The sequence below is a fragment of the Poecilia mexicana genome, unplaced genomic scaffold (genome assembly GCF_051168715.1).
Source record: "Poecilia mexicana isolate PSO_F unplaced genomic scaffold, ASM5116871v1 scaffold_11, whole genome shotgun sequence".
NCBI lineage: Eukaryota > Metazoa > Chordata > Actinopteri > Cyprinodontiformes > Poeciliidae > Poecilia > Poecilia mexicana.
Window position 1 is genome coordinate 17,830,295 of NW_028263380.1, and position 25,746 is coordinate 17,856,040.

General features: G+C 38.5%; 1 protein-coding gene across 1 annotated transcript in view; it reads left to right on the plus strand.

Moving 5' to 3' along the window:
• The window catches only part of celf3a (cugbp, Elav-like family member 3a), a 46,406-nt gene that overhangs the window by 7,735 nt on the left and 12,925 nt on the right, over positions 1–25,746 (plus strand). The window contains exons 3-5 of the mRNA XM_088010342.1: positions 1,475–1,557; positions 21,224–21,272; positions 24,822–24,950. Of these exons, the coding sequence (XP_087866468.1) occupies positions 1,475–1,557; positions 21,224–21,272; positions 24,822–24,950 (261 nt within the window). The remainder of the gene's footprint in view (positions 1–1,474; positions 1,558–21,223; positions 21,273–24,821; positions 24,951–25,746) is intronic.

Consider the following 25,746-nt stretch of genomic DNA (forward strand, 5'->3'; position numbering starts at 1 on the left):
GGGAGCTTTAAAGGTTAATGAAAGCCTTTCTCTATTATGTGGGACTGCATACATTGTGCTGGAGCGGAGTGATATTAAAAGCTCACACTTGTGTCTCCAGACTTTATGATCAGGCATCTCACACGGCTTTAAAAACTAAGAGCGGTTTGTCTTTATGTTTTCAGTCAACATTCATTTACAGAACAACATACTGGGCATGAAAAAAAAGCTAAATATTTCATTGTATGAACTTTCTTTGTTTTATTTCCCCATGGAAAGCACTCTTTGTGTTTTGATGTTTCTTTGTTGGACGGAGCATTTGAATGAGCTGTTGCTGTCACTATCCTATTCTTACAGTTTAAACTAAAAGTAGCCTTTAGTTTAGTCTTTAGCTGTGTCTTTTATGGACAAAGACATTGAAGAAGCTACGGCTTCCATTAAGTCTTTAAAGTTGTTTTTATTTTTGTCAATAGAAAGTATTCATGGATCAGGGCTTCTCTGCTTAGGCGCACTGCAAAAACACAAAATCTCACTATTATTTTTAGTCTAGTTTCTAATGCAAATATCATTGTGCACTTAAAATAAGACAAAAGTAACTTAAAACCTACAACAATGGGAAGAAAGTCTTACAAGTGAAATAATCTACCAGTATTAATGTTCTTTTAAGGAATTACTTACTTCAAACAAACCCATACATCTTGCTCAAAAATTATTTGAAAGTTCATTTTGTTTCAAGTACACTAGGATATTTAGAAATGGGACCAAAAAATACTTGGTAAGATTTTGTGTTGTCGGCTGTGTGCCGTTCTTTCCTGGATGAATCGACTGGCAGAGCTATTGGCACGATAAAGTCTTCTTTTTCTTTCTCATAGAAAGTAACCCTGATCAAATGTTTTCCTTCCTGGACAAAGCAACCGAAGGAGCTGCTGCTCTTTTTAACTTTAAGTGTCTTTCCCATAGAAAGGAGACGAGCCACATCACTTTTGCGTTTAGCTTTCCAGGACAAAGCCACAGAGTTATCGTTTTCTTTTCTCTAGAAAGTTCTTCCGGGTCAGTTCTACAATGTTATGTCTCTTTCTTGGACATTGCTATTGATATCTTCAACTTTGTGGCTTCTTCTACCATTTTCTTTTCTCATCAATAGATATCAATCAATTTGAAAATATGATTAAGTGCAGTTATATATATATATATAAATCAAACTTATTTATTTGACTGGTGTCCTAAAGAAGCATATTACAAGTGGGAATGTTTTTCAAGAGCCCCTTTTGTATTTGTGGAGCTACGCATGCCGTGGCATGCCCTCACCGCCGTACAGTTATTTTCGTCACTTTTATCGTTATCACAATTGCACCACAAAATATCGTGATCGCTCGCCTTGAAGTGAAGTGCCTTGAGACGATTTTTGTTTCAGCTTTGCACGCAGACTGAACTGATTTGAATTCAATCACAGCATACATGTGATTCTCCACCTCCTGCCTCTCTCTCTCTCCAGGATGTGCCTTCCTCACGTACTGTGCACGAGAATCAGCCCTCAAAGCCCAGAATGCATTGCACGAGCAGAAGACCCTACCAGGGGTAAGTGTGTCATTGTCTTTTTCAGCCGGGGTAACTGTCGGGTCGGGCTATCGGAACACACAAACACAGACGCGTGTGGACACAAGGAATTTAAACCAAGTTTGACATGTGGGCTTGACTTCACCCTTTAGCCGATATGTTCCAGGAAAGGTCAGGGGCTGCTCTTCCTCTTATGTTTCATATGTGATGCATCCAGACATATCCATCCAGCTAAGGCATGAGTCATCGCACTGACATGTCACGGGTCGAGAGAGATGTCTGCATGAGGCTCACCGCTGGAGTGACTCTTCCAGCTCTTAATCTCGTTGACGTTCCTCTTCTCTTCTGCCCCCACTTCTTCTCTCTGGATTCTAATCAAAGTTAAACCTAGCTTTATTAGCATAGCCAGGCAGCAGGTGTGCTGCCAAATGACATTTCCAGAGCTAAATATGACATGACAGCCGCGTCTCTATAATAACCGCCTATATGAGAGACAAAGCGACAAGGCAAGGAATTACTAAGAAAGAGTGTGCGCTCCCAGAGTTTGCTGCTGTGCTGTGCTTCCTTTTTTACTAACAAGGCATCACCCCCGTTTCCTTTTGGTTATTTTTGTTCAAATCTACATCATTCATGTCTTTTTTTTCCCACTCTGGAATGTCAGCTGAAAAGAAGACTGTAACTTTTGAGGGAAGAGAGAAGAGGATGTGTAATTTAGGGTTGCATCTAGAGATTACTTTTAGTATCACATAATTCATGTTAAAATAAAAATATAAAAATATCTTAAACACGTTGTAGAATAAATGCTGCCATTATTTCTCATATGATGGTAGATATTAATTAGTTGCATACACTTATGTCATTGACATGAAATCAGACTAAGAATTTATTGTCTTAGGTCAATTAGGATTACAAAAATTATTTCTGTTTGCTAAGCTGCATTCACACGATCTCCGTTTAGCCGGATTTGATCAAACTCTAGTTTGTTTGTTTTTAGAAAGTCTGGTTCGTTTGGGGAGGTGTGAAAGAGTAATTGTACTCTAATGGGGACCAAAAAGCGAACTCTTGTCCGTCTACAAAGCTGGGTCTCGGTTCGGCTGAAAGGAACTGTAGAGCGGTTTAAATGCATGTTCCAAAAGCAGAATAAATATCCAAAACAAACACGCTAATCTGGCACCAGCGGGAGAAATGGCTTGTTTTTTTGGGTTTTTTTTTAACCAAAAACAAAAGATAAGTCCGACAACCCCTAAAATCTGACGTTACTCCATTTTTGTTTACATTTTGTGAAAAGGGAAGCTCTTCTTCAGAGGTTTTCGTGTCGTTTCCTTTAGTAGTTCTTGGTGCAGCGCCACCACAGGCGAGAGAGGGAACTGTTTTTTCAATTACTTTGGTTCTTTTGACACAGTGCAGCGTGAAAGTGAACCACACCAGCTGAAAATGTGACACATGCTGCAATTTTGGTCCTATAATCAAACCGAGTCTACCAAACTAGCAATAAGAGAAAATTATGTCGTTATTATGCCTCTAAACAGGTTACAAACTCCCAGATGATAAAACCATGGCTTTGTAAGCTTCTGATATGTCAATTAACAACATTTGACTTAATTGGAGGCACACCTGTGGATGTATTTAAGGCAGTCCCTTAAACACACTGCTTAAGTATCTCAGCTTTCATACTGTTCATGAAAAAGAGAGGTTCTGTGTCCCAGAGATGAATGTGTTTTGGTGTCCAAACTGGTCAGCGAGTGTCATTATCCAGAATGAAACAAGTCCTGCAACAGCATGGATTGAAAAACCACTCAGAGAGGAAGTAGCTATTACTCCAGAAGCAGCATAACAAGGCAGATTACAGTTTGCTAATGCACATAGGGGAAAAGACCTTAACGTTTTGAGACATGTGCTGTTGTTTGATGAAACTACAATCGAACATTAATGACCATTATGGCCAAACACCATTGAGCCTGAGAAAAACATTGTAACTGTGAAGTACGACGGTGGCAGCATCATGTTGTGTGGGTGCTTTTCTGCCGGAAACAGATAGCATCATGAGGGAAGAACTCTTTGTGGAAATATTGAAGCAAAATGTCAAGATCTCAGCCAGGAAGCTAACGCTCGGGGAACGAATGGGTCTTCCAAATGGACAGTGAAACTAACCAAATCACCAAGTTAGCTACAAAGTGACTCAAGGACAAAACAATGTCAGCTTTTTTTGTGACCATCACAAATCCCTGATCTCAGTCATAAAGAATGGGACAAAATTCAAACAGGTAACTATGGAAACCCAAATAGTTTGACGCAGATCATATAATCCAAAGGGAATGCTCGCAAATACTAGAGAACTGTATGTAAATTTCTGAATTTGAAAGAGTAAAAGGAAATCTGTAAAAATAAATATGTAATTCAATGTGAAAAAAACAAATTAATGCTCTATAATGTGGTAAATTGCATGGCTCCATCTTGATTTGGAATATTTTTGAATGATTTAAATAACACAAGTACATTTTTAAAATTGCTTTGGTTTGTTGTTAAGCACTAATATTTCTATACTCAATAAATCCCTTCATTAAAAATTTGCTTTTCAAATTACAAATTAGATCAAAATCAGCAGGTAACTTTTATCTACTGTTTATTAAATGTAAGGTTGAAAACGTCCACTTTTTTGCCTGTTGAGGAGTCAGGAAACATGATGTTCCTTCCTGCTCTTTGTTTGGATTTTTGTAAAAATCCAGAGGAAAGGTTGGTGATGTTTTTTGTATATCCGTGGCACATTTTCAGCTTTTGTAGCTCATCTTTGTAACATTTGATTGTTTGAATCAGTGCCAATTTTAAACAAGTCAGTTTTGTTTCTTTTAAAGTCCTTCCAAAGGAAATCTGATACTGGTGTCGACCATTATAGGCTTGATCGGTGCCTCTGCGGTGTAAAACCATAAACTTTGTCTAATCCTGTTAAAATCGGAGCTCCCCTGTTGAATTAAAAGGCTGCCTTGGTCGTTGTTTCCCCTTCCAACATGGCCGACTCGCTGATATGTCCACGCAACACACTGAGAGAGTCAATTTTCGTATCTATGGTAACGATTGTGTTTAAGGAGTGTATTTTCTGCACCACTTTAATTCTGCCGCCGTTCTTGCTGAGTAGCACTATTGTTTTCTCGGTATATACACCTGCTGTTTTATGGGGTTACTTCAGGGAGCGTCGTTAAAACAGCAGTACGGCCATGTTTACAGCAAAACTTCCTCGCTCCATGACCAATATCGGTTTTTGTTTTATAGCCCGATAAAATTACTTAAGTGTCTGTAATCACAGACTGGTAATATCCGTAATCCAACTCTATCAAAGCACGCTGGTTTTATTGCCCTCACAACCTTTCACATCAGTGCAAAGGCCATCAGAAAAGAGGGAAACAGCATTGATTAAATCCTGCTAAAAGTAAGTGACTGATGATAAAAAATAAAAAAAAACTGGTTAGGTGGAGGCAGATGCATGCAAAGCAAAAGATGTGGATCTTGTTTTCCTCTGTTACCTGACAAACACACCTTGACTTTAGAAAATGTACAGGCTTTTACCCACCATACAGAACAAAAGGAGGGGCAGAAAGTTCTGAAGGGCAAAAATCCAGATGCACTACATCATGCCTAGTTATTTTAAATTATATAAAGCGCTGTGATACATGATGCAGTAGGAAAGAGGTGTATGTTTCTTCTTTAATTTAAGAAAATAGAGTTCAAAATAGTTGAAAAAGCAGATTAAATACCCTTTACTAGTGATGTAGTGTCGGTTGTTGTTATGGGTGATGTGGTTCACCATCCAGGGCAGCATTCCCTGTGGGGTAGGACAAAATAAAATATTAAAAATATTTTTTGTTATTTTGACCATTTCACTTTTTTTTGCAAATTAATACTACATTTTTGTTCAGAATTTCATAAACATGTTGTCAGTGGTTTATAGTAAAAGAACAATGTTCATTTTACTCAAACATATACCTTTAAAAAGTAAAATCAGAGAAATTGATCATTTTAAGTGGTCTCTTAAGTATTTAATCAATCTGCACATGTGTGTATCTCTTCTCTGTTTGTTTGTTTCTGTTTTTAATTATCAGAACATTTCCTATGTTATTTTGTTTTATTTGTAGCTGTTGTTGTTGTTTTCCTATTTCTCCTTCTTCATTTGTTTTGTCTCCTCTGTCTTTCTATAAGTGTTTTTGCCTTTTTAATCTGTTGCCTTAACAAAACCATGATGCATCAGAGGGAATGTCATTTTTACCTCCTGTTGTTTGGCAATTCCACCCCTGACACTACAAAGCAATCAGACCCAGAACTCTGTTTATTTAGGTTGATGGAAAAAGACACCTAACCGTTATTAAACTTGTAAAAACTAAAAAAAAAAGGAAACATTTTTAATACTTGACAGCATAGTATTTGATGAAGATTACAAACTAAGTGGTGCCTCTTGGATAAATGTTGCTCTCCTGCAGCCTAGTTTTTAAACCAATTTTTTTATCCAGACGTTTGAAAAAAAAAAAAAGAAATAGATGAATAAAAACAAGTTTTTTAAAGAATCTTTAATCAACATAGTTCAATCCAGGTATATTGTATAGTATATAGATGAAGCTTTTCACACAATGTTAGGCTTAAAAAAAACAAACTGTGCATTTAAGGATGTTCTTTTCAAAATTCAGTCCTGATTATATGAGGAAAGAGGCCCTTTAATTTAACGCTGCATATCCAAAATAATTCACAAAACCTTAAAATAAGCAACCCATCTTGATCACAGGAGGATAATATGTTTTTTTTTCTTTTCTCAAGTGCTGCCACTGCCTCCCCCTTGGCTGTGTTGCCCTGGGCCGAGAGCCTTTTTTGTGTATATCAAAAACTGCTGCAGTAAAGACCAGTCAAATCTGGACTGGATTATTCCACACTGATTACAGATTCCCTAATACAGGTTCTGAAAAAAGAAGGATTATCCATTTTCCTAAAATATAGCTACAATCTCATTGTGTATGGGCGGGATCTTTGCTTTACTTACTGTTTATATATTGTTTTATAAATGAACGTCATGAATTTTGTTTTTACATAACCTCTAAAGCAAACGCTTTGCCATAAGGGCCAAAATTATGAAGCTGAAAGCACTTTTTTTTTTTATTATTAACTCATAATATACTGGAATTAACAAAATTGTCAAATTTTTGGGAAAAACTCAGCCATAAATGATTGTAGATGAAAAACACAAATTATTACAAGACAAGCAAGTACAATTTTTTGGATGGATTATTTTTGTTTTTTAGTCCAAGTTGAGCAACAAGAACAGGAAGCTGCTCTCTCTGTGTTAATCTGGGGGAGTCTCTTTTAGTCAAAGATGTTGGATGTTTGTGATTCTGTTTACAACAAAAATAAGATCAACTTGGTCAATAAATGAGAAATAATTTTTGCTGAGCCACTAGCAACAATATGGCTGAAAAACGTATCACGATATAAGCATTTAATTTCCGTCGATACCTGTAATTATTTTAACTGAAATACTACCAAACCTATGGCGTGACCTTTCCTCTTTTAGTCACAGTTTTCACTCCATGCTGTTGATTTTATTTTTAAACTGCTGCTGCGCCAGTGACTCAACAAGTTGTTGCTAGGTAACCAAAAACCAAGTTAGTTGCTAGGTAACCAGAGTGAGTGGGTTAGTTGAAGCTTTGCTTAGCTTAGGTTGAGCAGCCAAAGCCTTTCCTCTGCCTACATCTCCCACAATGCTGTGCGGTTCTGGATTGGAGTTTAATGAATATTCCATATATTGAATATTTAATATTCTATCAGATGTATTATCTGTTGATTTTGATCACGTGTCTATTGCGATATATATTATTGATTTACTGTCCAGCCCTTCCTCTAACATTTGAACATTTTCATTCGGCTAGATTTGCAGAATTATGATCGGCGGCCAAATAAAATCATCCAGAGGGCCACGCTTTGGACATCCCTGCTTTAAAGGATTTTTTATTTTTGTGTCTTTTCCGCAGAAGGACAAGGAATGATATTTGAACCTAAAAGCGTTATTGGTGAATTTATTTATTTTTCATTTCCAGTCAGGTTTCAGGACTGGGCGTTTGTTGTAATTGCAGGCATAAAGCAGCCGGGGGACGTAGAGACAGTTTTAAAGAGTGGAAGCTATTAAGGGCAGCGATAAAAGAAATCCCATTGTTAGCGTGACAGTAGGGTAACCCTTCCTGACCTCTCATACAGGATCAGCAGGGCCTAGCACCCGTGATAAAGCCCTCTTCCCCCCCAGTCCGCTCCTACTCCAGCAGCTCTCCTCCTCACAACCTCTTACCTCTAAGCCATGTGGAACAAGCTAAACCCTCATGTGTTCTGCCAATCTGTCCCTGCCCCCCTTTCGCGCTCTGACTTGCCAAAAATGGGGAGGAGAGAAAAAAAAAAAAAAGAGACAGAAAACCATCTTATTAGCTCTAAACACGCCCACAAGGACAAGATCTGCTTCCACCCCTGCCACCAGCTGTGGTGTAATTGTCATGTAATTGCACCTGCGCTGCCAGAGAATAATTAACTTTGGCATCTCATGGCCGGGGTGATACAAAAGGAATAACATGATAGCAATTATAGGAGTGAGAGAAGGAAATCCTAAATGAAAGCACACCTGAAAGGAGAGAAAGCTGAAAGATGTCATTAACTTTCAGTGCTGCCTTTTTCCTCTCTCTTTCTGGGTAGAAAGAGTCACTCTTACGGCTCCTTTGTCTCCTCTAACAATGGAAAAGAAGAAAGACGTGGAAAAAGAAAGGAAGAGATAGACGCCAGGCGGCAGATGGATGTATCAGAGTGGCACCTGGCCTTGTGTTTAATTTCAGGTGAGAGAGTATGGCTCTAAGTGAGAAGAGGAAAAGCAGCTGAAGGCAGGGTAAGGAAATGAGAGTGGTGGAGCTGTTAAAAACAAAAAAAAAAAAAAAAAAAAACAGGCACAGGCAATAAACCAAATTTCTCTCGGCGTGTGGAGATTTGGAAGAGAGATTTTCCTCTTTAGCTGTACTCATTCTGTCCGACCCGGGCATCTCTCCCCGCCTCTTGTTGCTTCTTCGTTCCTGTCTTTGCCCATTTGTGTGGAGACAGTAACGTCCTCAGTGTGCCACATGAAGTCAAGGTGTTTTACCAAACACAGTGGCTCACCGCCGGATAGAAGACCTGAGATGTTTTTGCATGATTAACATTGACTGGAAATGAATCAGAGCGATTTTTATAATCCATTAACCTTTGTAAGAACATTTTACAAAGTCAACAAAGACAAATTTTAATAGTTTTATAGGGGATTATAAACAGAACATATTTCGGGTTTTATGAGAAATAGATCAAATTTTTGTCGTAACAAAGAAAAAGTGTGATTTTAGGACAAAAGCTTGTTAACTGGGTTTGTTTCGAAATTGTGAACCTGCAGTGAAACACAGGCTAACTTAGCTTAGCATAAAGATTTAGAAAATGAACTTCTAACCTGACCTTACCACCTTTGACTTTTCTTCTGTTTTTACTTTTTTGTCACAAGTAAATGTTGCAGACTATCAAACAAATTTTAATATCAGACAAATGTTGCCTTTGCGAATACAAAAGCGCATTTTCAAATGCCAATTTTTTTTTATTAAAAGGGAAAAAGTATCTAAAACAACCTGGGCCTTGGTGAAACAACATAATTGTGTTTGCAGAAACTAACTTCAATCTCTACCATGGAGGATATTCTGCCCATTACCTTTGTTTAAAAAAAATATAATAAAATAGAGGGCCATGACAAATATTAAGAACCGATGTACATCAGTTAGAGGGATTCATGTTACTCATTCTACAAATAAATCAAATTATCATTGTTTATTCTATTTGATCAGTTTATCTAAAGATTCATTAGTTTCTTTTTTTTGGAAAAATATACTGGAAAGATGCTGCTGTTTTGATTTTGATCATTCTAAATGATACAAAAAGTGAATGTATAAAAAGCTTAGCAGCTTCTACTGGCACTTTTTTGGTCTGTTTTTGTTTTTTTCTTGTGCGTTGATGATTAGAAGATATGGATATTACTTTGTGTTTAGCACAACCTTAGTGTCATAAGATGGGGTTGACAGAGGAGAGGGGAGACGCAGCAACCCAGGTTATGGTGAAGATGATGATGGGTTTAATGATGAAGGCTCAAAAACAGTCCAACACAGGCAGCATGGCAGAGAGATTAGCACACAGCTAAATACCGAGAGCTAACGCTATCTAGGACTTCGCAGTTATACTGGAGCGTCAAACAATAACCGACGTCAGACGGACGTGCAAACGACAAACTTAGACAAGGACCCGACGAGGGACACAGACAACAGGTGGGACTAAATACACAGGGAGGGTAATCACAGGAACGAGACACAGCTGGGATCAATCAACGGGGAAGACGCAGAGACAGAGACCCACAGGGAACAGGATCACAATAAACACAGAAAAAACTCAAAAATAAACACAGAAAACTACGGATCACGACACTTAGTACAACTGAGTTTGTTGCCGTTTTTCCCTTAGCTTCTGTTTTGTACCATTACTATCCTTCCCATACTTTGACTAACAGTTAATTGAAGTACTTTTAGATTGAGAAATATGTGGTTTCTTTGGTGTGTTTTTTTTTGTATTGACAGTCATACCAAACATAATTTATGTAAAATGTACAATGGTTGTTGGGGCATTGAAAATATGCTAAATGAGAAAATATTTACTTTTTATTTATTTATTTTTTTATGTATTTGTAACCTCCACTTGGTAGCCTGTGTTCCCACTTGTGTTCCTGCAGAACCAGTTTGTTTTTAACTCGAAAGGGTTGGAATGGTTTATTACTGATCAGCACAGGGTTAAGAATAAGAATTAGGGTCCATGGATAAAAAAGGATTGTGCCAGTGGGGGCAAAAGTGTGCATTTGTTCCCATTTTGCAAACAGAGTTAGATTAGCATGAAGAGATCAAAGCTTCAAGTTTAAATAGAACCCATACTGCAGCTTATTTTGGCTTCCTAAGTCCTAAAAAGTGGTGACACCTGCAGTAAGAAACTTTTACTTCATTGAATAAGCAGTGTGAATAATACTGTACAACCTTCTCTTATAGTGAGTTACTTCATTCTGTGAAGTCAAGGAAAAAGATTTTATTAAAAAGAGTTATTGTACCACTTAATTGCTGGAAAAAAATACTATCATGTATGAAATTTTGTCTGCAATTAACATTTCTCTGTACTGGCTTACGGTAAAAACCTCTCTTGACTCCACTAATCTGACGAACAATTGCTGGCATACAACCAAACCTGCTCTCCTTTTTCTCCAGTTCACCCCTGGAGCAGAAATTTTATCCCATCATTGTACCTCATGAGTCATGCGTCATCTGAACTCCTTAAAGGGGATGTATTATGCAAATTCACATTTGCACATTTTTGTTCTTCCTCTTTGGTCTGTACTTCTTCTAAAAACAGTCCAAGTGCTTAAAAAAAATCCAACCGGATGGTTATTAGCAATAAATGAATGTTAAAATGAGTTGTTTCAAAACATTACAAGTCAGGAGGCTCTGCAACTCACCCAGCAACCACAGCGAAGCCCAGTCGGTTACCTAGCAACCCAATTTGAGCTCCAGCTCGTCTGGTCAGCTGGTTTTACTGCTGTATGCTGAATGGATGCAGGAAAAGACAAGTGCTTTGTTGTGACTTACCATCCAACTACCTGCTGCATTCTTGTTGGTTGTGCAGGAGGTTCCATGTCTGCTTTTCAAAGATTAACCGTTGTATAACTGTGCATCTGTTTGCAGCCATTTTCACATGCGTGTGTAAATATTAAACAGTTCATTCTGACAGGAGATGGGAATAGGCAGAGCTGAGCAGAGTAAAATCTCACTATCTAAGAGTGATTTTCTGAAAAATATGTAACCAACATGTTTTGTACAGTCTGTAAACCTATGCTAACCTCTTCAAGGAAGTATAATATCTGACACAATCACTTGCCAAATTGCCTAAATTATATATGGACTGAACTTGTTTAAAACTTATTTAGTCTTACTACAAAAAATGTGTTTATCAAAAATAAAAGTGTCAAGGTGCCAATGCTGACACTGGCTATCAGTTAGCTTTAGTTACAGCGGACAGTTGGATGAATCCAGTAGATAAAAAAAAAAAACACATGTTTGGCTAGCGTTTGTTGCTAATAGCAGTTAGCATGGCTATTTAGCGCAATGATTATCAAATCCCACTAGTTTTTTGTTCTGGTAACTTGAACACAGTTAAGTTGACTAGAAGATTATTATTTCCCAATTCAGCAGTCAGGCAAACTGTTTGTCTCACTGGGCTGCAAAGACATTTCTTGTTGTTAGCTTTGGAAAATATATATCTGCGCCTAAGTCTTTGTTTTCAAAATGCCATCTGAATTTGATAGTGACAAATGGTGGGGGGGGGGGATGAACTCTGTCTGTGTGTGTTTGCTTGCTCAGCGGGGGAAGGGAGGGCAGGTGTTCACGCTAACACAGTTTAATGAAGGGTGTGTGCTTTTGTGTATAGCTGTGTGTTTGTTTTCGTGCAGCAGTGTTTCCGTGGAGAGCACCCAACAAGATGGCTGGATGAACCAAAGTTTATATTATTATTATTATTTTTATTATTATTATTTTTATTATTATTATTATTATTATTATTATTATTATTATTATTATTATTATGTCCTCTTAGGTTTCTTAATTCACAGATGAAGCCTGTGCTCCTGTGCTTCTGCATTTAAGCTGCCCATATGAGAGGGAAGAGCTCTCTCTGAGTGGAACATCTGACTAATCCTGACATTTACTCAGACGTTGGGACTCAGGCGGTGCAGACAGAGGGGTTTTATCGATAGTCAGACAAGAAGAAAAAAAAATGCATAAACTAAATATAGCCCGAGCTTTTTACGCAGGATATGAGATAGGAAGTTGTAATGCTGAGCACCATAATTTGTTCCCTTAATGTCTCTGCAAACAGCCTACTGTAGATGAACATCAGTTGCAGGGTGACACTAACTTATCTTCCCTCATGTACCTGTTAGCATTGCTCCATTTCAGTCTGCCATTTATGATGCAAGGAGATAAAATGGTCATTTTATGTGCTGCAAGCGAAAACTGATGTTTCCTGAGTGCTAAAACATGCTTTTATGACGTGACTATTTGACCTGCAATATGTCACTTCACTTGTCTTGACAATAATAGGAGAAAAAAGTAGCGCCTTCGTGTGTAGCTTATGTCCTATCCTCAGTGAGATACGGATGATTAGGATGATGGCAATTAGAGCGCCTTGGAGCGAGTGTCTTCACTTGATGAATTTGCGCGAAGTTAAGTGTGCATTCATGCATCGATTCATTTACATATGCATGCGTATAAACGGGCACGACGTAGGACAGGCGGTGCAGGCTGACAGCAACAGCAAGAAAAAAAAAGAGAGAAAGAGGGGGGATTGTCCTTTGTACGTCACTCTGGGCCAACTGTAATGATGACTGCAGATTAGATTTACGGAGGTGATAAAGGGTGTGAATTAGGGAGAAAATGGGTGTGGGGGTGCAATAATGAGGCAGAAAGGGGAGGAGAGGAAGAAATGAATGAAAAGTTTGAAATAATGAAAGTGGAGGTGGGGTGCTGCTGAGGCAGTGTGTTTATCAGCTTAAATACAGACATCTGTCACTGAGAGATGCATGGTGTTTTTAGGGGGCCGGAGAGCGTCTCGACGTGCGAGCCGTTGTCTCAAAAGTCTCATCAGGCGATAAACATGGAAAGATATTAGTGTTGAGAAGACATAGCTTTAAAATAATATCTCAGATTCTTTTCATATCAGATGTGATTTTTGATTTTAATCGATTTTCTTTCAGTTTTTTCTATCAATCAAATTTTATTTGTATAGCACCTTTCAGCAACAAGGCATTTCATCATAAAAATACAAACACACAGTCAATAACATTACATTCTGCGCATCAGATTATTGATTAATGTTTCATGATTAGGTTTCAAAAGGTTTAAAAAAAACATTTAAAACTGACAGAAAAAATTTCAAAGAACGGCTTTTATTTAAATCAACCCTTCTGTGAGTACAAATATGTATTAGGGTAAAACTGCAATAATTTTTGTTAATTATGAAAATGTCATAATATTAGCAGAATATAGATGCAATTTTGCCAAACGAACGTCTTAAAATTTTAACAAAATAAGTTGATTAAATGAAAAAAAAAAAGCTTGAATAATTAGTTTTTTTGTGTGTGTGTGTATGTGTGGGTGTGTGTGTGTGTGTGTGTGTGTGTGTGTGTGTGCGTTTGTTTGTAATACCTTGTGGGGACGATTTTCCTGACATATACTACGTTGTGGGGACCAGTCGCTCCTCGTGGGGACCTGAGCCTGGTCCCCACGAGGGGAAACCCTGTTTTTGGGTCAGGGGTCAGAGTTAGGGCTAAGGTATGAATTGAGTTTTGGTTAGGGTTAGGGTTAGGTATGTGATGGTTAAGGTTAGGAAAAGGGTAAAGGTAAGGTTTAGGCTGTAGAAATTAGTAGAAATGAATGGAAGTCAATGGAAAGTCCCCACAAAGATAGCAAAACAAACGTGAGTGTGTGTGTGTGTGTGTGTCTAAAAATTACTACTTCATTCTCCAAATATTACAGCTTTATTCTGGTAATATTATGACTGTATTCTTGTACTATTTTGACTTTATTGTCATAAAACAAACTTAGGCTGGCCATGATATTTTGTCATAGAGTTAACCTGAATTCACAGCCCAAATAAAGAGAAGATTTAAAACTCACTTGTCAATCAAGATGGCGGCTCTGGGCGCGATAACATCATTCTAAACCCGAGAAGTCCATTGGTGAAAAAAAATTCAGATTTTCCAAAGATTAAATCTTCAAAAACCAAACATTTTATTAATCAATAAAATCAATTTCGTTCAAAACTGTCATATTTGATTTCATGTCCACAATTGAGAAATATATATATAAAAAAATAAATTTGTGAAAGAAATAAAAACAAAGCAAAAAGCCGGAAGCTATAAAACATGTAAGCTGTGGATCTTGCATCAATGCAAAACATAGTGGCTATCCAAGACAAAAGTAGTGACACCAAAGTTACCAGCTCAAATCTGAGTTCATAATTGAAGATTTCTAAAGTAGTTTATCCAGTGAAGTCAGCAGAATTATTTGGAGACTTATTAAACTGGCACCCTACATAGGAATACAAAAGCGCTTTTTGGTGAGGTCAGTCTATCTGTAATTCCCAGGACATAATGACTTTCTATGATAAAAAGCAGTTGCAATTTTTGCTCAATATTGTTACGCCCCTTCCTAATACCAGTGTCCACCAGAATACTTTATTTTGGGGCGCCGTGCAGTGGTTGAGCAAGTCTCACTTTTCTTCACATAATCGAACCATGTTTTACTTCTGAGGCTACGGCAGAACAAAGTAATGTAGCTGTCGAAATGCTACTCTGGCGACTTTCTAAACGCTCCGTGAGTCCATCATGCAGTTTGTTTCCCGCAACATGTTGTTTGGCCCTAAGAGGTTCAAGATAATGCTACACACGCGGTAGGAGGAAGGGAAGAAAACTCAGACATGATCTGCTGTTCTCTCCTTTATTTGGTTCAGACCCTGAAATACTGTTGGTAAAAGAAAACACCTCTTACGCAATAAACTTTATGCTCAAGAACAATTCAGGTTAGTTTTCTGGCTGTTTACTTCCTGCCCCTTAAGTTTTGGTTGTTCCTTCTTATAGATCTAGTATTTCAATTATTTCACGTTTCTGCAGGGGAAATATTTGCCAACAAATTAACTGTTTTAATTAACTGTGGGTCAGGTGATGAGCTAAACCAGTTTGTTTTCATATTAAAAGTGTTCACTTCCCTTTTTCTGTATGGCCAATAAGTGGATGATATTAAATTTAAATAAAAACAACAACATAGACAGATAAAAATGTCTTTAAATGAGTTCTCCTCCTAGTCTGCTTCACCGCGTCGAGTCAGACAACACTTGACATGAATATTTAACAATCCGAATCGACGCAACAATTGTTTTACATTTACGCTTTGATGTTCACTTTGAGGGATTTCTTGTTGGCTGTCTGGTGAAACGGCCGCGCGCCAGCTCCTTTGTAAGGCTGGACAAGCTATTGAACCCTGTAAGATTGGAGACAACACTGGAGGAAGCAGCTTTTACTCTGAATACTCGCTCATTGATTAAATATCATCAAACTGTAGCGGCGTTGTGCTGTCCATCTCTTTGCGTTTGATTGATTTAGCGACTGGCTGGCAGCAGAGAGGGTTCGTCTCTGCTTTCTTTCCGTCTGTCCATGTGTGCGTACATCTGCGTGTTCGTCCACGTGTGGATACATCATCACCGCTCTCTCCCGCTTATAATCTCTCTGTTTTTAACTCTAATTTTTTATTTGTTTATTTTTTTTTGCTTGTGAATATACACCCAATTTCCACCTTCACGGAGGGAATTCACATGTGTATCTAAGCGTTAAGACGCACATTCACAACGAGGAGGCGGATGGAGGAGAAGAATCAAGGGAGCAAAAGCAAAGCAGCAGCAGTGGAGGGTGGAGGGGAGGGCAGAGGGAGGGGAGGTGGCAGGTTGATTACGGTCGCAGGTCTCGTTGCCTGGAGACGGCTGGGACAAGGGATGCCAGGTTGCTATGCGACCGGCACGATGCAATGACCAGCGCTGTGTGATGGAGAGGGGAGGGGAGGGGAGGTGAAGACAGGAAAATTGTCTTTGTAAACCCCCCTTCCCTTCTCTCTCTCTTTTTCTCTCTCTCTCTCTCTCTCTCTTTCTCTCTCTCTCTCTCTCTCTCTCTACACGCCCCACCCAGCTCAGCTTCCCCGCTGAAATGTTCTTGAAAGAGCAGGGGTGATGCGCTCTGCTGATTTATTTACCATTCAGAGCAGCCGCTTTTCAGGGTAGACAAACAAAATGGGTTGGAACAGGAGAGGAAACAGACGTCAGAAATGTGTTGTAGAAGCAAAAAGAAAAAAAAACACAGGTAATGATCAGCAGGGTGAGAAAAATGTCATTGTTGCTCGACTCCACTTCTGTCTGAAACCCATTTATGTGAGAAAACAGAGAGATTGCCGCACCTTTGTGTTTGTCACCGTGGATTGCATGGGTGTGGTGGTCATGCTGGTAATCATCGCTATGATTTGATTGGATAATCCATGAATTTAATATGTCGTAATCCACGTCAAATCCCCCAGATACATCATGCGAGGCGAGCTGCGTGTATTTGAGCAGAAACTGTTTGTTCGGTTGGAGGATGATCGCATGTAATGTTTGGAGACGGTGTGAAGAAAAAAAAATCAAGTGGCGAAAACACACTTGTATAATGGAGTTTTTGATCAGGTTTTTTTTATTATTATTATTTTGCTTCTGTGTTGCCTGTGTGCTCAGTATGGCACTGTTTTTGTAAACAAGCCGAGGGGAGGGGATGGGAGCAACAGGAGGAGGAGGAGGAGGGAGAGAGCAAATTACTGTAAAGTGTGTGTTAGCGGTTCAGGCTTAGAGAGAGATATTTTTTCCTCCCTGCTCCTGCATCTGCTCTCAAGGCAGCGCCAGCATTCAACAGGCATCAGCGCTCCCTCCATCATCTCTTCATTTTTCTTTTAATGTATGTCTTTCATTTTTCCCCCTCCCTTTTCTTCCCCCTTAAACATCTAATCCCACCATCTCTTGACCTCGAGGCACCTTTTGTCCTTCTCGTTTGTGTTTTTTTTTTTTTTTTCCTTTCCATGCATCTCTTCCCCATGTTGCTCAGGGTAACCCTATTTGCTGTGCTGATCTGAAGTGGTGCAGCCTTTATGGCCTCCACTTCTCCCTGTTTTCCCTCTTGTATATTCTAATTCCAATCTCCTGAGCCATCTGCTGCTCCTCTCCTTATCAGCGCCACCGCTGCCTTTGCTGTTTGGCAGCCTGCGGTAAAATATTGGATGAGGGATGTTTTATTTTCCATTGCATCAATCAAAGTTGTCATATAAACGAAAGTCATAAGGTTAGAAAATCTGCATCGATGTGAAGTTGTGTTTGTTAGAATCTTTGTTCCAGATTAAGACAGTTTCTTTCAAACATTAGATTATTAAAATTAGGGAGCAATCATGGGTGCAGTCCCCCCTTGTGGTGGCTGAAGGATTTAGCAAATGAATTCAGTAAATACATTCATTATTAGAAACAGAAACACAGATGCTAACGCAAGCAACAGCAGAATTAGCATCAGTGTTGGCGCACAGCTTGTTTCTACAGAAATAGCACTTCAGTACAGAAATAAAAACAACACAGCTGAAACTATTTGTCTCAAATATTATAAATGATAAAGATATGTTGAACAGATTCAAAATGACCCCTTAATTATGTGACCAGTGCACAGTTTTTGACAGTAATAAAACTAGCAAAACTGAAACTGAATTCACAGTTATCCTAAAAAAAAGGACTAAAGTTAAAGATAAATAGTGGATGGGTTTAAAAATAACTACACATATTTTTAAATTAACAATCTGTGTGTTTCAGGTCATATACAAGCTGGTACTGCTGCATAGCTAGCTGCTACAGGATGACAAAAAAGTAGCAATTTAAAAAAGAAACAGAGCAAAGACTGAATCTCTGTTTATAGTTTCCTAAGAATACAGACTGAAGGTAAATATTTATCCAAGTTTTCAACCTCCATAAAAAATATTTTTAACATAATAGATAAAATAAGATTATTGTTTTTCCCACAATCTAATTATTCCAGTTTACAAACATGCTAGCGTGTTAGCTAGCTGTATAACAAAAAGTTTCTGTAATGAGAATAACACAGCAGACGTAGAATCTCCCACTTGATGTTTCCAAAGATCATAAAAAATAGAAAACTGTGTGTTTAATAAAGATGAATACAAATGAGGACTTTTTTTTCCTACAGCCTGTGATTATAAACATGCTAATGTGTTAGCATTGCAGCACAGCTAGCTGCTCAATTAAAATGAAAAGTAGCTGTTTAGGATGGAAATAAGAATAACACAACTAAAATCAGATTCTCTATTGCACCCTAAATCTACAGATATCTGTTTATCTAACAGAGATGGGAAAAAAATATAATCTATTTTTTTATAGTCTGACAGATTCTGTTTAGTCCAAGCTAACAAAAGCACTGTGTTGGCATTGAACAGGAAATTACAAAATTGCGTTTTAGGACAAGAGCAAAAAATTTCACAGCTTAAACTGAATCTGCACTTGTTGTTCTGACAAACTATAAGAGAAATGCTAATAGAATAGAATGTGCTTCATTGATCCCCAAGGGGGAATTGCTGACAAGCTACTCCATCCAAGATGTTAAATATTAATAATACATATATAAGACATATATGTATTTTATATATATATATTGCTCTAAACACCAGAGCAATAGAGGCTCAGATCTACCACACCAGACAAGACCCAAGGTGTAGGTTGTGCAAGGAGGCCTCTGAGACAGTCCAGCACATAACAGCAGGGTGCAAGATGCTGGCAGGGAAAGCGTACATGGAACGACATAACCAAGTGGCGGGCATAGTATACAGGAACATCTGTGCAGAATATGGACTGGAAGCCCCGAGGTCAAAGTGGGGAACACCCCCAAAGGTGGTGGAGAATGACCGAGCTAAGATCCTGTGGGACTTCCAGATCCAGACAGACAAGATGGTAATGGCGAACCAACCGGACATTGTGGTGGTGGATAAAGAACAGAGGAAAGCCGTTGTGGTGGATGTAGCAATACCAAGTGACTACAACATCAGGAAAAAGGAGCATGAGAAACTGGAGAAATACCAGGGCCTCAGAGAGGAACTGGAGAAGGCCTGGAAGGTGAAGACCACAGTGGTGCCTGTGGTCATCGGGGCCCTCGGGGCAGTCACCCCCAAACTGGAGCAGTGGCTCAAACAGATCCCAGGAACAACATCAGACATCTCAGTCCAGAAATGTCCAGTTCTAGGCACAGCCAAGATACTGGAGGAACCCTCAAGCTCCCAGGCCTCTGGTAGAGGACCCGAGCTCAGAGGATGAAAGAGAGAGAGACCACCCGCGGAGGGTGAGAAGGGAATTTTTTTTTTTATATATATATATATACACCTAAGAGTGATGTAAGTGATTCAATATGACTGATTATAAATGAATAAGTAAATAATCAATACATAAAAACACAGAAATTCAACTGCTTTTCTAAAGCTTCTCTTCATCTAAAAACCATGTAAGCCAAAAGAATAGGTTTAAAACAATGAATCCAATTTTTAAATGAACAAATGTAGAAGCAAATGCAGTAAATGTGTGTTGTAGGTGTGCAGGCTGAATAACGAGTGACATTTTTCCAGTGGTAAACAGTGGAGAACCCTCTCATTCTACCAAGTGATACACCAAACAGCCCTTTGCTAATAATTTTAACCAGAAATCAGAGAGTACAGGAGCGAACCTCCATTCGCCTGACTCATTTGAGGACGCCTCTCACCCCCCTCCATCATCCCATTAATTGGTGTGATCAATTGGACGTTCTTGATGACGGAGACGCAGGAGAGCTCTGCTGGTGTTTCGGTCGGCTGGGGTCAGCGGGGCAGGAGCTCAGAGATGTTTGTTCATGCGGGTCCTACTGGCGGGATCGCGACTGCTGAACAGATCGATATCATCTCCCGGTGACCGATCACAGCAGATCAATCGGTGGCATGGGATCAGTGACTGGCTGAAATGTCACCAGCCCCATAATTAAGACCTTCATTAAGCCACGGTTAACAGAGTGTCACTCTGTTGCTCTCACCTCGACTTGTCCCTCCTTCGCTTGCACCTCCCCCACCGCCCTCCTTTGCTCCATATGCTCCTTTCTGTTCCCTTCAATCCCTCCCAATCCCGCCCTTCTCCCCTTTCTGCCCTTTCTTGTTCATTCTTTGTCTTAGTTTCATTCACTACCTCTTTTCACCGTTTTCATGCTCCATACATTTGAAGGGCAAGCTTGTAAAGGGACTGACGTGTGCACAATTTCACACAGAGCTTTAGTTAAATGGGACAATAGAGAGGTGAAGGAGAAATGGCATTTCAGCAGCTTGGCTCTTAATGAATTATGAAAAGGTTAGCTAATTCATGTCAGTGTTGGGTGGTCTCCTCGTTTCCTCTTATTTGTTTTAACGGCTATCTTTCCATCCATCTCTGCCTCTCCGTCGGGCTCAGAAACTCTCTGTGTTCTGCTGCTGTGTGCTCCTTTAATCCAGATTAGCTGGCGAGTGTTCTTAATCTTATCACTTCCCCAATCCCGCGTGGGTGTGTGCTTTTCCTGTTTTTTTTTTTTTCTTTTTGTGTGGGGTCCACGGCAGGATTAGAGCAGATTCTGAGAGAGAGAGAGAAAGAGAGGGGCGGGGAGAGGAAGAGGGAGCTGTATGACACTGCAAATGTAATATGACACATATCTGTGTCAGCTGTGGTCTGCAAGGGGAAGTGGGAAGAGAAAATATACAGGAGAAGTGTACAAAACATGCATCTTTATATACGTCAATAGTAATTATTTTGCATGACGAATAACTTAAGGATTGTATTTTGTGAAAATGACAGAAAAGTCATTTATGTTTTTGAGTAAATGTCATGCTGAAAACAGTTAATGGCATTTGTTTCCAAATGTTTTTCTCCATTTAACTGTTTGCATGCTGACCCGTTTCTGTTCTGCTTCTCTTCGTAGATGAACCGCCCGATCCAGGTGAAGCCGGCGGACAGCGAGAGCAGAGGGGGTAAGGGTTACCTATCCCCACTCAGAAACCCATCGCCTAAAAATACAAACATTAGCAAGTCAGTTAGCAGGTTAAACATGGACAAAATATATTATTGCACAGCAAAAATCAGATATACAAATGAAAAGACCAGTGCAAAATGATCAGTTTCTCTGATTTTACTCTTTATAGGTTTATGTTTAAGTAAAATTAACTTTGTTCTTTTATTCTATGAACTACTGATAACGTCTCTGAAATTCCAAGCAAAAATTTTGTATTTATTAGCAGAAAATGTACAAAGGTAGAATAATTTTTAAAAAAAACAAGCTCATATTCATTTAGAAGCAACAATACTAATGTTTTAACTCAGTTCAGAAATCAGTATTAGGTGGAATAACCAGGAGGTTTTCAAAGGGGTTCACTGCAGTGGTGAGATTCCCGCAGCGCCTTTAAGTTACTGTAAGCCTCTTGAATTATAAGATTCATGAGTTATAAAATTGTGGTTAACTCTTAACTCTGCATCCCCAGTTAGAAAAAAATAATACAGCCACATTATTTTTCATTTCTGATATTTGTTTTACACCTAAATAAATCGTTTTTAGTTGTTGTTTTTTTACTTCACGATTCTTATTTATCTGGACCTCATTTTTAACTTTACAAAAATCATATTATCAGAAGTAACATATATTATCAAACCAGTTCAGTTCAGTTCACTCACAGCAAACAAAGTTTTATCAAATTCTGCAGTGGAGCATCAAATTAAAACCTAATTTAAAGACCAGTTAAGTCCAGGAAAACATGTAAGAAATGCATGTATTTACGTCAATCAATCAACTCAGTCATTTGTGTTTCTGCAACAAGGCAGTTCAAAGTGCTTTACATCATAAAAACACAAAAATCAACAATTGAAACTTTACATTTTGCTAAATGCTGTCGTTACACATCAAAGTGTTGGTTAGTGTTTCGTTTATTACGGTTTAAAAGCATCTCTTGACAGTTGCTGGTCTAGATTTAAGGGAACTCAGAGTTCAGTTTGTACAATCAGCACATTTTTGTATTAAGAAGTGGCAACAATTTAGCATGAATGTCAGCTCACAGTTTGAGTTGTAGGTCTTATATCTTGAAAGTGTCGCTATGTTTGCGCATCAGGCTCGTTCTGTCGGAGATGACTTTGATGTGCTTTAAATGCAGAGATGTTGAATTTCACTCCCAATATGAGCAATGTTGATTAATGCTAATCTAGATGTTAAATAAGATCTATTTAACATCTTAAACATTTTTTTTAAAGTCTTTTCGTCAATATTGTTCAGTGAAGGAGCAACATGGTCGTGTTGTGACGGTTGCTCCTCAGAAAGGCGTGCAGCAGTCGCTCCAGGTCTCAGAGTGATATGTATGCACACATGTTCCCTCTGATCTCAGCGGGTTAATGAGGCCTTCACAGATGTGCAAGTTGAAGGTGCCAAGTTTTGTAAAGCAGCCCATAACATCACAGATGCTGGCTTTTGACCTCTTTGCTGAAAACGTGCGAGACGCTCGTTCTCCTCAGTGGTCAGCAGAAGTCATGGCACAGCAGCTTTTCTGAACTTGCATCTTTTTTTGCATCTTTTTTTTTTGTTCACTTAAACCTTCTTCACTTTTTAAGAAATAATATGGTTCTGCCTGTTTCAATGCATCTTTGATTCAACTCTTTAATCCATAACAATGTATGGTGTAAAATATTCAGAGACCCTTCCTTGTTTTGAATCTAGAGAAAAGCATTTATGATTCCAAAGGTTAGATTATTTTTGTGTGGCAGTCTGGCTGAAATATTATAAATGTCAAAATAATTTTGGGCTTTTAATGCTTCGTTTGAACAGTTTTTGTTGGAGGCAGACTGATGTTACAACCTGCTACTTTAATGAACTTTTAAAACCAGATTTGGCTCCAAAAGTGTAAAATTCCTTTGAATTTTTCACAAGATCCATACAGGATCAAAATTATACTTACTGTATGCAAATAACCATTGACAAATACCAGAAACCTTTAACTAATGAAGTAAGAATAATGAACAATTAGACAACCAGAATAACAATGTCCCAGGGATTCATAATTCTGGCTGAATATTTGATCATTTCTATTAACAGAAATGTTTGTTGTTTCACTGATTCGTTTTTAAGCATAAAGTCCATAGTTTTAGGTTTGTGGTTAGCACCACTCCAGTCAGTGTCTTATAATCCCATCCACTTTGTGCAATGCACCAGTTGCACTGGCAGAACCACCCCCCCCCAAAAAAAAAAAAAAAAAAAAAACAGGACCACAGCATAATGCTGCCGCCACCAGGCTTGACAGTTTACGGTGTTTTTACGTTTTGAAAGTCTAACCTTGTATCCTCCAAATATACTTCTGTATATTTTGTCTCATCTGACCATAAAACTGTAATTTGTCATCTTTTGTTTTGCTTTTCTGTTAAGCTTATTTTGTTTGCATACGACTTTGTTTCTGTTTTTATTACACGACATTCCATAAAGTCAAGTTAAGCTTTAGCTTTCTTTACTCTCACTCTAAGCTGACGTTAAACTATCTTCGCTTTGATCGTTGACAATAGTTGAAACTTGTACACTGGTGTTATTTTTGTATGTATAAATTGCCAAATAAAGGCAGTTCCCATCAATATGATGAACTTATGCAATCTAACCAGAGCAATATAATTATTTACTGCAATGGATCATTTTAAGATCATTGCTTTCATTCTTGTGTTTACATTTAACACATCATCTTAATCTTTTTAGACGAGGGAGCACACTGTTTTAGTAGATTAGTATCAGCAGGCTGTTTAATTATCATGCATTTTAGCTTAATGGAGACACATTTGCTTTATTTAACGTAACACTTGATATTATTTTCTAATTAAGACAATTGGCAATAATGAAGCAGTGGGAAGCCCCCAAACCCCAAAACTGCCAAATTTAAAACTAGCGCTTAATAGAAAACATGAATTTCACCACGTATTTGTCTTCTTACATTGATTATCTGACTGAGGTTTAAAAAAAAAAAATCTGGTAAGCCTCATTATCTGGCATTTAAACTCTTCCCACCCAAAGCTCCACGCAGGCAGGTGTTTCTAATCAAACCACATTTTCATCTGCAGCCTCGCTGACATTTAAAGCTGTATGTAAATGAGCGACAGACACTGACATCAGCTCCGTGTGACTGATTGTATCTGGAGCTCTCCTAATGTCTCAGTGTGCAGGAGAATAATGTGGAGGAATGTAAAAAAACAAAAAAAACGTGGCGATTTGCTGTGGACGGACTCCAACATTCAGATACATTTCTGGTTTGATCCTTCAGAGACAGACGGAGCCGCTTCTCAGTGGGTGACAAACATTTGAGTCATGGCCAGATGCTGTTTGTTTGCCGAGCTGCTCTCGTTACTGCACTCTGGTGGCGATCTGGGGCATTGCGTCCTCGGTTCTGTTTTTTCCATTCATGTATCTTGTAATAATCTCATAAAACATCTTCTCCTCTCTTCTTAATCCCACATGCGCCGTCCTGCTTCGTCCCCTCCAATCTTGGCGACCTCCTTCCCCTCAGAAGACAGGAAGCTGTTTGTGGGCATGCTGGGAAAACAGCAGACGGATGCGGATGTCAGGAAAATGTTCGAGCCGTTCGGCAGCATAGAGGAGTGCACGGTGCTGCGTGGGCCTGATGGGACCAGCAAAGGTAACTGCAACATTGAAAACCAAACAGGACACTTAGAAATGAAGACACTTCAATCTAATATGCTTTGCTTTAAATATAATAAGTTGAAATGCTCTCTCTGTCTCTTCATGAACTTTAAAAAAAAAAAGTTTTAGACGTCTGACAAGATTTCTGCAGGAAAATGGAGCATTGGTTTGTCTCAGCAATACTTCCTCAGTTCGTTCAGTCTGACAAATGAACATTTAAGGATAAAATGAATAATCCAGTTGGTTTTATTTATACAGATGTACGCCAAATTAGGAACTGTTGTGTTCAATGATACTAAATATTTATATTTGCACTCGTTCACCCTTTTGTAGCACCGTTTTGTAAAACCAGATGTTAATAAACTGTGTATATTCCTATTTTTGTTACTGTGATAAACACCGAAAAAAGTATTGTGATCAATATTTTGTCAAACTCATGACGTCGCCATGCCGCCTTAGAGTTACGCAGTGCTACAAAATATTTATTTTTAACAAAATTACTGGTCCTTCAATCAGTGGCACCTCTAATAAATAAAGGTAAATAAAACTTTTTAATTTATACTGATCTTTTTCAGCTTGATCAAATTGTGAACCCTTATAATAGGAATCAATAACTTCTATTTTTTATTGGGGTTAAATTTCCGGTTCTTTAATTATGTGAAACTGACCTTTGTGTCACATCATATTGACAATATTCAGATAATAAAATTTCAGCAACCACAGCAATAATTAAACATTTTGATCCGTGGTTATCTTAAAAAACGTAGAAAACAAGAAGTTTTTCCTCATGT